The 13,654-nt window shown below is 39.1% G+C and overlaps 1 protein-coding gene across 8 annotated transcripts in view; it reads right to left on the bottom strand.

Moving 5' to 3' along the window:
* The window catches only part of ERG (ETS transcription factor ERG), a 204,861-nt gene that overhangs the window by 19,963 nt on the left and 171,244 nt on the right, over positions 1 to 13,654 (bottom strand). For 7 of the 8 annotated variants that reach the window (XM_073360723.2, XM_073360751.2, XM_073360699.2 and 4 more), the window contains 3 exons: positions 9,395 to 9,546; positions 3,812 to 4,015; positions 2,778 to 2,858 (listed from right to left, as the gene is read on the bottom strand). In XM_073360723.2, the coding sequence (XP_073216824.1) occupies positions 2,778 to 2,858; positions 3,812 to 4,015; positions 9,395 to 9,546 (437 nt within the window). The remainder of the gene's footprint in view (positions 1 to 2,777; positions 2,859 to 3,811; positions 4,016 to 9,394; positions 9,547 to 13,654) is intronic. The other variant, XM_073360714.2, reaches the window with a different exon arrangement.

Raw genomic sequence — 13,654 nt, 5'->3', positions numbered from 1 at the left:
AGAGAATTAAGTCCATATTTTTTTAAATTTAGAAAAACTGGCCCCAGATTTCAGCAGGTTTCATAGCTGTTGTGAAGTGCAATTTATTTTGCCTTATCTTTATTTAGTGTGTACATCTCCCTAACCTGTGCATATTTTCAGCAGATAACCTAGGGCCTGATCCAAAGCCCATGGAAGTAAATAGGACTCTCTTCATTTACTTCCATAGGCTTTGGATCAGTCTCCCAGAGAATTAATTCTTGGTGTATAGTGAAACATTGTAAAAATAACCAGTTTGATGCAGAAAACGATGTCTGACTATTTCAGGAATTTAAATAGCTCTAACCATGCTAACAGATTTATAGTTATCATGGTTGGAAATCTGAAAGAAATCTAAGGGGATTATGTGACTTTTAAAAGAAGTTGGACACTAATCCCCTCAGGCTCCTTTGAAGTTCCCATCCCACATTTTTATACAAACAGAACCAAACCGAACAAATATTATTTCTTTTTCTTTCATACTGTATGATATTGCGGACATAAATGCCGTCTATGTAGCTGCAGTGTATCAATAATCCCAGTGAAGTAAATGCAGATTATTTTGTTTTGGGCAGAGAAACTAAGAAATCTCAACACCATTGCAATTACACAGGAAAAGGTAACAGGGATTCATTGAGAAACTACTGGATAACTGTGCGGGGAAGTTCACTGCTAAATTAGGATTGTGACTTATAGAGATGGAAAAGACCCTCAAATCCATCTACTTTTAAAATGAAATTTAAGGGCTGTTCCAAAGTCCATTGAAGTGAATGGAGAGGCTCCCACTGACTTGAATGGACTTTGGATCAAACCTAGCAGCCCTCGATAGAGGATATATTGGATATGAAACATTTGATCTTAGCAAAGAGCATTTAATGTTTGAGTAACTATGCTGTAAGTTTGCAGGGAAACAGTGCTAATTATGACAGTGAAAGAAAATTTGCAGAATATTTCACATTCTTTTTTGATATTAGCTTTTCCATTTCTTAAATAGTTGTTATTTCTGGTCACTGTAGGTAACTAATACCCTCAGGCATGATAACGTGATGTTCAAAACTTGTATTTAATCAAATTATAATATATAGCATTCCATGTCACCCTCTGTTATGCAACTGCTAGAACAAAACAAAACTTCCACTGATTTTTTTCATAAATATTTTGAGTGAAATTTTGTAACATCATAGAATTTTGCAGAAGAAATACTTTTAAGGAGCGTTTCATATTCATCTCCTACTTGTCCAGGGTGGCTCATAGGAGGGTAAGTAGTAACTTTTTTTTTTTAATTTTAAATAAGATCAAACTTTGCTGAGACTTGGTGAGAAGCCCCATATTATAGACAATGTATGTGATGGAGGGTTATGTGCGTATCTATAAAGCATTGTACAGAGAGAAGAATCAGCACTTAGTAGGACTTCAGCACAGAACAAGACTCAGGGAAGCAGCATGAAAACCTGGGGACGGAAAGCAGTCCATAAAATACATTTTCTCCCTACCCCCTGACTTTCAAAAGGCCCAAGCATAGTAGTAGTAGAGGATAATGGCCTAGCATGGTAAAAAGGGATTTTTGCTTTAAAAAAAATCCCACACATCTTTTACATTTTGTGAGGTTATAACACCCTTTTTAATTTAGCATGTTTCATTTTATTATTGGTACAATCTAAATTAAAAAATTAAAACTGGAAATACTCCATCAGCAAAATAGTCAGTATTGTCTTCTAAAATGGGGAAAAGTAAAATCCCTGCTTATCCAGTTCTTTTTGTGATAAAATAGTATTTAAATAGGGTTACCATATTTGAACATTCAAAAAAGAGGACACTCCACAGGGTGCGTGTGGGGGGGGTGTTTGCTTGCGCCTCCCCCAGCCCTGCCCCAACTCCACCCCTTCCCGCCCCCATTCCAACCCCTTCCCCAAAGTCCCCGCCCCAACTCCACCCCCTCCCTGCTCCATTGGACCCCTTCCCCAAATCCCCGCCCCGGCCCTGAGTGCACCGCGTTCCCCCTCCACCCCACTCCCTCCCAGCTGCGCGAAACAGCTGTGTTGCGGCGAAAGCACTGGGAGCTAGGGGGAAAAAGCGGGCACTCTCTCGAGTGATCAACATTCACTCTCTTTCTCAAATGATCAACATTCACTCTCTTTCTTGAATGATCAACTCTTCTTTGGGAAAAAATAATAATGGCAAAATCCCGGATGTTTTTAGATATTTAAAAATTCCTCCCGGACGACAATTTAAGAACCAAAAAGCAGGACATGTCCGGGAAAATACAGACGTATGGTAACCCTAATTTAAATATGTGATACAATATACTGCATGGGAGAAATAAACCAGACTTAGGCACCAACACTGCAAGCTGATCTGTACAGGTGGACTTCTGAGCCAGTACAGTGCTCCATTGACTTTAGTGGGGCTCCATGCAGGCAAAAGGATCCACCTGTGTGGATCTGATAGGATAGGATCAGAGCCTTAGAGACTAAGTGCAGTTTGTTGCATGTGGGTGGACCCTTGCGCCTCTGTGGGTACAAGAGTTAAATTCCACACAGGGATCCAATTGTAGAATCTGGTCCTAAATGATCTCGCCTCTGTTCAGTGTGTGTGTAGAAAACTCCCATAATTGCTAATATGAATCTTAGACAAATATCAGGGGAGAATACACTGTCTCCCTGGTGATTTACCATTTCCATTTTTTAGCATGCAACTCAAACAGGAATCCTGTGTTTTTAGAAGATGACCTATAGGAATGGGAGCGATGCCAGCATTACCTGTGTTTCTAGCATGCATTAACCGTGGAGAGTTTTGTAAGGCCTTATCAACATCATCTGAAGTCAAATGTGGAAGAGGAGCTACAAAACAAAACAAAAAGCAACACCAAAATGAAAAAAAATTGAGAATTATCTTCTAAAGACATTTTTCCCCCGATAGGATTGTTTTAAAGCAAGTCTAGTAACAATCAGTTTAGTTCTGCTATTTGTGGGGGAGGTGTGTGTGTGTTAAAGCTTAAACTAGGGTATTCATTTAAATAATATTATTAATACATAATATTTCAGTCTGATTGTGTGTGTGTGTGTGTGTGTGTATGTAAAAGACTGCACCACACTGGTGTTGCAATGTTTGTTTGTTTTTAAAACAATATTCACTAATTTTAATGTTTTAAATTATGCAAATTATGCCAAAACTACAGCCTTCAAATCAGTAATTCACTGTTCCCTTCTTCCCCCTTAGAATGTTAGTCATCTGCTACAAATCCTTTGGTTTCAGATTTAGGAGATTCTGTTCTCTTCTCCATGAATGTACATAACTCCTATTAATTTAAATGAGAGCTACATACACCTATGCAGAGTAGAACAGATGATACATGTTCATAGAATCATGCCTGGAATTTTCTTTATAAATCAATGTTTTTACTCTCATTTAGGGTTCTCAAACCTAAAATGGAAAGAAGAGTACGTGACCAGAAAAAACATCATCACCAAAAGTCCCTTTGATTTTCTTCCTACAGTATTGTGGATGAATAGGTTGGGTTTCAAATTAATTTTTGCCTAATATGGACATTTGGAGATATTCTTAAGATAATTTCTGAAAGTAGTCACAATGAGCCTGATCTAAGGCCCACTCCAGTCAATGGATGTCTTTCCATCAACTTAAATAAGCTTTGGATCAGGCCCTACATAATATTTTCGGAAGCAGTAATATTCGAGATAGGGAGATTTGAAATCCCAAATTGAAAAGGTACTACAACTGGAAATGCTGTTGATAGATTTGTTCTAACCATCATAAAGAATGGAAATTGTCTTACTCTCTCTGAGGTAGTGTAGATGTGAGAGGAGGATATCTGCATTATAGCTTGGGGTGAGTCTCTGGAAGTCATCTTTGGTCATTTTACACAGTTCCTTCCCATCAATGTTCTGGAACAACAAGATGTCAACGTCTGGAAGACCATATTCCTTCACAGCCCATTCCAACCACTGACGTACATGGTCTGTACTCCATAACGTAGGATCTGAATGGTTTCACAAAGCATAAAATTAGAATCATAGAAGATTAGGGTTGGAAGAGACCTCAGGAGGTCATCTAGTCCAATCCCCTGCTCAAAGCAGGACCAACTCCAACTAAATCATCCCAGCCAGGGTTTTGTCAAGCTGGGCCTTAAAAACCTCTAAGGATGGAGGTTTTACCACCTCCCTAGGTAACCCATTCCAGTGCTTTACCACCCTCCTAGTGAAATAGTGTTTCCTAATATCCAACCTAGACCTCCCCCACTGCAACTTGAGACCATTGCTCCTTGTTATGTCATCTGCCACCATTGAGTACAGCCTAGCTCCATCCTCTTTGGAACCCCCATTCAGATGGTTGAAAGCTGCTATCAAATCACCCCTCACTTTTCTCTTCTGCAGAATAAATAAGCCCAGTTCGCTCAGTCTCTCCTCATAAGTCATGTGCCCCAGCCCCCTAATAATTTCCGTTGCCCTCTGCTGGACTCTCTCCAATTTGTCCACATCCTTTCTGTAGTTGGGGGCTCAAAACTGGATGCAATACTCCAGATGTGGCCTCACCAGTGCCAAATAAAGGGAAATAATTACTTCCCTCGATCTGCTGGCAATGCTCCTATTAATGGAGCCCAATATGCCGTTAGCCTTCTTGGCAACAAGGGCACACTGTTGACTGATATCCAGTTTCTCATCCACTGTAATCCCCAGGTCCTTTTCTGCAGAACTGCCGCTTAGCCAGTTGGTCCACAGCCTGTAGCAGTGCATGGGATTCTTCCATCCTAAGTGCATGACTCTGCACTTGTCCTTGTTGAACCTCATCAGATGTCTTTTGGCCCAATCCTCCAATTTGTCTAGGTCCCTCTGTATCCTATCCCTACCCTCCAGTGTATCTGCCTCTCCCCCCGCCACCCAGTTTAGTGTCATCTGCGAACTTGCTGAGGGTGTAATCCATCTCATCATCCAGATCATTAATGAAGATGTTAAACAAAACTGGCCCCAAGACCGACCCCTGGGGCACGCCACCATTGGGACCAATACTAAATTAACAAAGTACATTATTGTCAAACTGGATGATGATAATCCATGATGCACTAACTTCAGTGTAGTTATACAAAAAATTAATTTGGCCTATTAGGGGGAAAGAAGACCTGAGAAAAAATGACTGTCCAAAGTACGGTGGTGAGGTGGGACTGCTGTTTATTATTTATTACATACTTATTTTACTGTTAACTTGTCCTCCCACATCACTGATCTTCACCTGTTATGCCTCATCATTATCCTACACTATTGTTCACATAGTGATGTGAACCCCTGTCCATATGCAGAGGACCACTGGGTACAGGTGTTTGTATTTGCAGCACCTGTTGCAGGACAGAAGCCAGTAACTATCATTTTCAAAGGTTTCTGGTGAAGTTCATACTGCTTACTCAAGCAAAATGCTCAGTGAAGTCAAGAACAGTTTTTTCTAAGGAAAGACTGAGTAAGGACTTTAGAATTTGGCCTGTTATTTAATAAGTTAGCATAGATTCAGTTAGATAGAGCATTCTTTTCCTAACCTTAAAAATACAAAGAGAAGAGGAGAAGAAAACATGCACTCACTGGTTGCTCAACCCTTACTCGAATGATCTAGAGCCTGAGCTTTTTCCAAAATGTATCCATTTTCAGCATTTATAAGATATTGTGACATGCAGGATAAGAGTGCTCTTGAAATCAGCAAATTTTTTCATGACAAAGATCTGAGTAATGTCTTCCCGAATATTTTCATTGCATTGAGACTGTATTTGAATGTACCCATTGCCAGCTGTGAAGCAGAGTAATTGTTCTCTAAGCTTTGTCTGAATGAAAAGTTGTCTTTGGTGAGCTATGGTAGAAACAAAATTTAATGCTCTTGCAATCATGCCAGCTGAATGGGATTTACTTAATTTACTGTCATTTGAGGATTCAAAACTGAATTTGAATCACGTAAAGCTCACAAGATGCCAGTTTAAACCTACAGCAATTCATTTGACGCTTAAAGTTTTCTATTTTTATGTTTATCCAGGCAGTATGTAACCTGTTCATTGTCTTCAATTTTCTTTTCATGTTTATTCAGTAATATACATGACTTGTTGATTGCCAGAAGCTGGGTACACTTTTGTTTTCATTAAAATACAGGGTTCACGAAAACAGGGCTTCAGAAAAACATTAGCCCTGGGCCTGCAATCTCATTAATCTGGCCCTGTCCTAGAATGTTGTGATGTACTGCTGTATGCTAATAACCAGATCCTGTCTTGCACTTTAGAGAGTGTAGCTCATGAACGCTTATGGTCTAATAAATTTGTTAGTCTCTAAGGTGCCACAAGTACTCCTTTTATTTTTGTGGATACAGACTAACACGGCTGCTATTCTGAAACCTGTCTTGCACTAGTTTTTGTTAATTATATCAGATACTGACAAATCTGGCTGTGGGGAAAAAATGAACTGGTCCAAATCTTTGCCCATTCCTCCAAATCTTTGCCCATTCCTCTCCTGACCTGCCCCCTCCTTTTTTTTTTTTTTTAAGAGCTGAGCAAAATTTGTGGACAAAAGTTGTTTCACCAAAAACTGCAAATGCATGTTTACTGAAACATTTTGCAAATTTGTGTTGAATTCGCCAAATTGCTTCAGTTGAAAAAAACCCTCAAAAAATAAAATTCCCCCAAAAAGTCAAAATATTGAAACACTTTGACTTTGTGATTTGAGAAACTTCTTATTTTGACTGTTACTTTAATTAGATCTATATAATTTTAAAAAGTTTAAAAAATCAAGATAAAGAAAAAACATGTTGCTTTGGGGTGAACAAAATATTTAGTATGAACCAGAATTAAATTCTTTCAACTTTTTTGATTCCCCCAAAATTTTCTAAAACTTTTGGTTTGAGTTGCCACGAAATGATTTTTTCCTCCAATTTTTCATTTCATCCACTGAACAAAAAAAATCAGTTACTTACACAGTTCTAACCCCTAACTCCAACTCTACCACCACTCTTCCCTCTGAATTCCCTCCTTCCATTACCATCCCACAGAATCCTATGCACGTAGTCCTTGACCTCTCTCCTCGTTATTTATTTGTATAATAATAGTGTCTAGAGGCCTCTACCAATATTAGGTCCCATCAAGCCATGCACTCTACGTACAGATAGTAAGAGACAGCTCTTGCCTTGAAGATCTTATATTTAAACAGACAAAAGATCATAAAAAAAACATTATTCCCAAAGATTGGGAACTGAGAAGAAAGAGATTATGTGACTTGCCCAAGGTCACACATTAATCCCATGGTAGAGCTGGGAATTGAACTTTGATCTTCTGTATGCCTGTGCAGTAAGTGTCTTAACCTCAAAACCTCCCTTCCTCTCCTAATCAGTCTTAACCCATTCTGCTCCCCAAAACCATTTTCAAAGGTCTATGGTGCTCCTCAAAGTCTTTCAGACTACGTGCACCTGCTCACTTCAACTTCCATGCATCCTGGGCTTCCCGTTTAGTTAGGCTACATCCATTTTAAGCCTTTGAAGGTCTGAAGCCCTTAGCTCTCAGGAACTTCAGAGACTCTTCCTATATTTTGAAGCAGCCCGAGACAGAATGATCTGATTACTGGGAAGTGTGAGGCAGCCCACAGCCTAGTGGGCATGGATGATAGTCTGAGGGACCTTGATGATCTTCATGGATAGTGGGTCTGGTTACTGAGGGAGGAAAGGGTGCGTGGGTGGTGTGGGGAGCTAGAACTAGTGTTCATGATGAGAGGATCAGTAGTTGCCCAGTCCTGACTGGGATAACACAAGAAGTCCATCAGTTAAATTCAGTTTAAATTGAAGTGAACATCCAAACCCTTCAGAGGTTCGCCAACCATTTTATTATATGTACAAATTTTTGAAATGCTTCTTATTTTTGGTGATGAATTTGAATAGGAGTTCTGAACTCTTGTCATTAGCTTAACTGTGAGTTATAAATCCTGTGTTCTGATTTTCCTAAGCTTTGCCACATCATCGTGTACACTGCACTTGTGGAAGAGAAATGAAAACACCTCTAGCTGTCTGACAGATGAGCTTCACCCAAGTATTTTTTGTACAGCTTACAAAATAACTGGCTGTAACTATGATCATCTTGCTCCCTAGCTCACATTTAGATTCATCTCAAGGGAGATGCTAAAAGGAAAGACATCTTTATCACCTTTACAAGCCTATGGTAATTAAAAGATCAGAAAGTCAAGAGCTACCATTGAGAGAAGTGTTCATTTTGCAAAGTTACATATGAATGCTATCATGTTCAGTGCTGCTTGTTTCCAATTTTGCAGAAGACTTTATCACAGAAAGAATCTCTGCTACAGTTCAGAAAAAGCCCTGTCTAAATACATGTGGAGGATTGTGCAATGTGTGTGTGTATATATATGTGTGTGTGTGTGTATGTTGCTTGACAAATAACTGATGTAATTACAGCTTGCAAAATTAGCCACAGCTAGTACTCTTGCAGACCTTAGCAACTGAATAACTGTAAAAACATTATGCAATGTGGTAGCAGCAGGAATGTTTCATACAAAGTCATTTCTGCAGATCAATAACTAATAGCAAATTATACTCTTCTGTCTACGTGATGCAGATGTCCTGTGTATATATTTACATTGTAACATGATTGTCTGTTGTTTTGAGTTTGGGCGTGTGCATGCTGATCATTCTGTAATATGAAGCATATTCCCAGCACTTGAGGTACCCAAAGAAGACAGGGCACAAAGTAGTGAATGCCTCCCTGTCCAATTACCTTTTGAATTCCATAATAAAGGTTGCTACCAGCTACTGAATGTAACAGCCATGCCATTGTCTTGCAGGGAGTTGTTAGTTTGCTTATTAAAATTTATTACACTGCTCAAACACAGAGAATAATCTAGACAAATGGATTCTTATACATTGTTTAATTTCGCAAAGTGGGCCTCTTTTTATTATGCTTAGGACCGGACTGCCTCTGTCACTTGCAGGGGGGCGGAATTGTGCAAGGAACATTTCTTCCTCTTGTGTACTCTGCACAAGAATCAGTGACAGTTGTAGCCTCTATGGTTGGGAGAGAGCAAGGGGCTGCTAGGGAAAGCACCCCAGGCAGGAGGCATCTGAAACCTCCAAAATGCCGGCAGCATTGGCTGATGAGGTGGCTTTATTGTTATATTTCTCAACTCATTCTTCATAACAATTCTGGGAGTTTAGTAGTCTTTCTTCCTAATCTCTCTTATCAGACTGTCTTTGTCTTTTACATGTAGCATATCTAGTTTAATAAAAAAAAAACTTGGGTAATCTTTCAATCTTATCAGGTTAACAGATTTCCTAGTAATATCAGTAACAGATTTTGCTACTTAAAAGCGTGTGTGGGGGGTCTTTTAAAGCTTCTAACCTGCTGGAACAATCACTCTTCGTTCATTAGTTGTCATGTTTGGTGGTGGAACATGTTTCTCTTCCATATAGCTTCCATAGTTCATCCCGACATTGTCTGAGCCACTGACCATCTTCCCTCCTTTTGCCACACTGCAGTCATCAGGGGAATTCCTAGAAAAACAATCAGAATTTGCCTACATTATTATAACACCGTCACTAATATTTTTATTAGTATTCGAATTGCATATGAGAGAGAGAGACTTTATTGTAAGGGCTGAGCAGTCATCTGGGAAGACCCCGCTTCTGGTCCATTAATTGATTTTGCTCTGAAAATATGATTGACTTAAATGAAACTACACCAGTTTACACCAGCTGAGGATCTGGCCCTATATTTGCAAACATACTATGGCCAGTAATTAATTTATTTTAAGAGGTGAGGCCTGAGGATTTAGACTGGACTGTTACAGGCAGTGACCTTGCTTCTCTCTCTAAATATAAGATATAGAGAACATGGCAAAATACACAGATATACTTAAAGCCAGAGTTATTACTCAGCTTTGGAGAACTTTCTACCTCCATGGTTGCCATTGTTTCACTAGGTATGTGCTCAGTGCCATTAGATGTATATCATGTAGTGCAATGCAGACACTTCTATGTATGCCCATATAAAAGGGGCTTTTGCCAAAGCCATGATTCAAAATACCACATGCATGACTGGGAAAGACTTTCAGCTCCTGCCTAACACAGTCTCCATGGTACTGTAGTCAAGCAGTGGACGTCTGCAGAGGATCTGCAACCAGACACCTTTTTACTTTTGGCTTTGCTTTCTGAATAGAGCCTTTAGAGTTTAACGTTCCATAGGGGGTTCCTTAATGGCCTTTTAATGGCATCACAATTTTCTTCCCGCCAGACACAGGCATATTTGACCCTTAATTTAATGTCTTCAATGTGTTTCATCATATAGACAAATATTGCTTCAAAAAATCAAAAGAAAGAGCATAACCACAGGGGAATATCTTTAAATGTAAAGAGGGTGGGTTTTTTAAAGTTATACAGTACTAATATCTTAAGCATTCATTTAATTCTGCTATTGCAATAATGCATCTGTGCTGTGGATGTATGTAATAGGCAGCAGGTCAGGTTGATTAGAGAGACATTCTGTTTACATGAAAATTACACTCTTAAAAGATTTTCTTTTCCTGGACATTTTAACCCCATAAATATAGTTGCACCTCAATCCTGGCTTCTCCGAAACCCGATCAGTTTACATTCCACAGAACCTACAGTGTCCTCCGTGTATTAAATCATGGGGGTCCATTTCAGGATAGGGCAAAGTGGTCCTGTGATATGGTCCATGTATTTTAGCATGGTCCCTTCAATCTAGCCATGGATACTGTGTGCCCTCCCCAATTTGGATTATTTATGCTCCTGGTACAAGCAATTTGCATGGGTGTCAATGCAGAAGATCACACATGACCAGATTATGCACGCTTTCACACCTCTACTTTGCATTTGTATGGGGACAAAAGTTGGAAGAGGACCCACAATTTGGCCCAGAGTCTATACACCATATGTAGGAGAATGAGTTAAATGGGATAGTTCCTAAAGATTATCTTAATGTGTACCGTTATATGAAAGTATAATTTTCAATTAAGGATTCATTTAAAAAATGCTGATATTTTTAATTTTCAAATATCAATTAATATCTAAATAAAAGTCCAACTATGAGGTCCCAATTCAGCAAGTTGCTTAAGCACATGCCTCACTTTTCGCTCAGGGGTTCTCAAACGGAGGGTCATGACCTCTCAGGGGGTCACAAGATGGTTATGTGGGGATTGCGAGTGGTCAGTTCTGTGCGGTTGATGGTCCACAGCCCCCATTCAATTAAATTAAATTACCCCTCCTCATTTTTAATGTAGAAGGATGGGGGGGTCATACTCAGAGGTGTGCTATGTGAAATGGTCACCAATACAAAAATTTCTAAAACCACCGGGCTCATAAATAGTCCCACTGAAGGCAATGTTAGGCATGTGCTTAAGTTCCTTGCTGAACTGGAGCCAGTATCGCCAAATTGTTTCAGTGGGTATGAAAAAAAGTTTTGTGCTGAACTAATTTAATGCTTGGTGGACCTATTGTTTTGCCATTACTGTGCTGTGGCTATGTCATTACAATATACAGTCTACAGCATACAATTCAGCAAGAGAGAAACTTCTTGAGATAAGGCTTTTGCTTTTGCTACTTTTGTTCCATTCAGTTTGGAGCTCTTTTAGGCTGGTCCTGGACAGGAAATTAGGCCATAAAAAGCACAGATTAGGCATTCAACACACTTCTCAAAGCAACTTTTGTGGCAGATATTTTACCCTATGTCTAAATTTCACAACCAAACTATTAATATAGGTTATCTATATGTACTTTATAATAATCTCATGTGTGCATTTCAATAATACCTAGCAATTATATAGCATTTTCCACCATAAATTTGACAGAATTTAACCAAGAATGATTTATACAAGAGGAGAGGAGGTAGAAAGAAGTTATAGCCCAAATTTTCAAAGTGTCCACAAGTTATTGGTGTTTCCATTTTTATTTTATATTAAATTGCATTTGTGCAGTACTTGAATATGGCATTTGATTTTCCAAGATGCTGAGTACCCACATATCCAGTTGAGGTCAATTGCTATTGTGGGTTCTTGCATCTCTGAAAATCAGGCCCTCACATACATGTCTCAGATTGCGGTTTCCCATAATGAGATACACTTTTGAAAATTTTGGCTAAAGTGACTTGCCCAAGGTTATATAATGCCAGGAAAACTCCTCCAGTCCTCCTGACTTCCAGTCCCATTTTGTATCCATTGGAACATATTGTCTTCCAGATCCCAGAATGTGATTTCAGTAGATCTTGGGTGAATTCTGTAGCTGTTTCTTATTTAATAGAGAAACAGCGCAATAATCTGAGCCTTAGATAGAGGACATTGCTTTAGCTGAACCTCCTATTTTTTGATAGATGCACATGCCATGCAGTAGAGTGCTAGGTTCCCGCAACCACTATGCCAGGCCATGGGCCTGAATAACAGCTATGTGTGTGGATGTTGGAGGTTCACAGCAGCTCCTCACCCAGGCCTCAGGTTGGGTGATGGTGGATTTTACCACCGCCCATACACAGTCAGAATACTTGGGCATTTTTTAAGAGAGTAAATTTCTCCCCCATGCACACCTCAAAATATAAATTGAATTAATTACTGCAGCCTGTTAAACCTTATTTCTACTACACAGAGGCAAACAGACCAAAAAAAAAAAAAAATCCCAGACATAGTTACATGTTGTGAGAAAGTTTCTTAGAAAATCTTTTTGTGGCTGAAATGTTGGCTTTTTCTGTTTACCGATAACAAATAGAAATGGCACCTGTGTATAAATGAGATTGCACACTTAACTACATTTATAATCAGAAACACAGGCCAAATTCTGCCCTTAGTCATCGCTGCGACCCTATTGAAGTCAATGGCATTACATGGATGTCAGTGAGGGCAGTTTGGCCTGTTCATTGATTTTTTTGTATGATGAGATTATTTTCAATGGTTTTGTGAAACAGACTACAAGCCACATCCTCTGGTCTAATTTGCAAAGTTACTTAATTTTCTTTTTCTATAAAAAGAACTTGGAATGCAAAGGGATTTAAGCAGATTGTTCTATCTATAAAATACATCAGTTTTAGCCTGCACCATTTCCAAAGGCAATCATGCCTTAAAAAACTATTGTAAACACTAAACAATAAATGATGTGAAAGATCAAGTAGTAGCAAAAGGCTTTTGGCAGACTGACAGGACTGCTCGGGTGGTTCTCTGATCTGACTATAAACAGAGTGGGGGGTGGGGGGGAAGATCACAATTTAAGTTAGCATATTTCATTAAAATCCAGAAGCAGATGGTCAAGAGTTTGGTCCCTTACTCTACTGGATAAATGACCGAAGCCCCCATTCAGAAAAGCATTTAAACCCAGGCTTAACTTCCAGCAAGTACCAACAAAGCTAAAGGGACTACCCAAGTCCTTAAAGTTAAGCACATTCTTTACTGCTTTACTGAACCAGACCTAATTCAGCAAATTAAATTGACTTTCATAATATGAAGAGTAGACCTGAAAACATAAGCAGGGCAGCCACCAGAAGAAAATATTTTTACTACACAGAACAACAAGAGAGGGATTGTCTTTAAAAGGTTTTTTTTAGGACATTTTGTAAGTCTGCTTTATTTCTGAATCATCAGGGGACTGAGGGCAATGGAAA

This window comes from Lepidochelys kempii, chromosome 1 (assembly GCF_965140285.1).
Source record: "Lepidochelys kempii isolate rLepKem1 chromosome 1, rLepKem1.hap1, whole genome shotgun sequence".
NCBI classification, from domain to species: domain Eukaryota; kingdom Metazoa; phylum Chordata; order Testudines; family Cheloniidae; genus Lepidochelys; species Lepidochelys kempii.
Note: the sequence above shows the minus strand (reverse complement) of the source record. Positions and strands in the feature narration are given on the sequence as shown.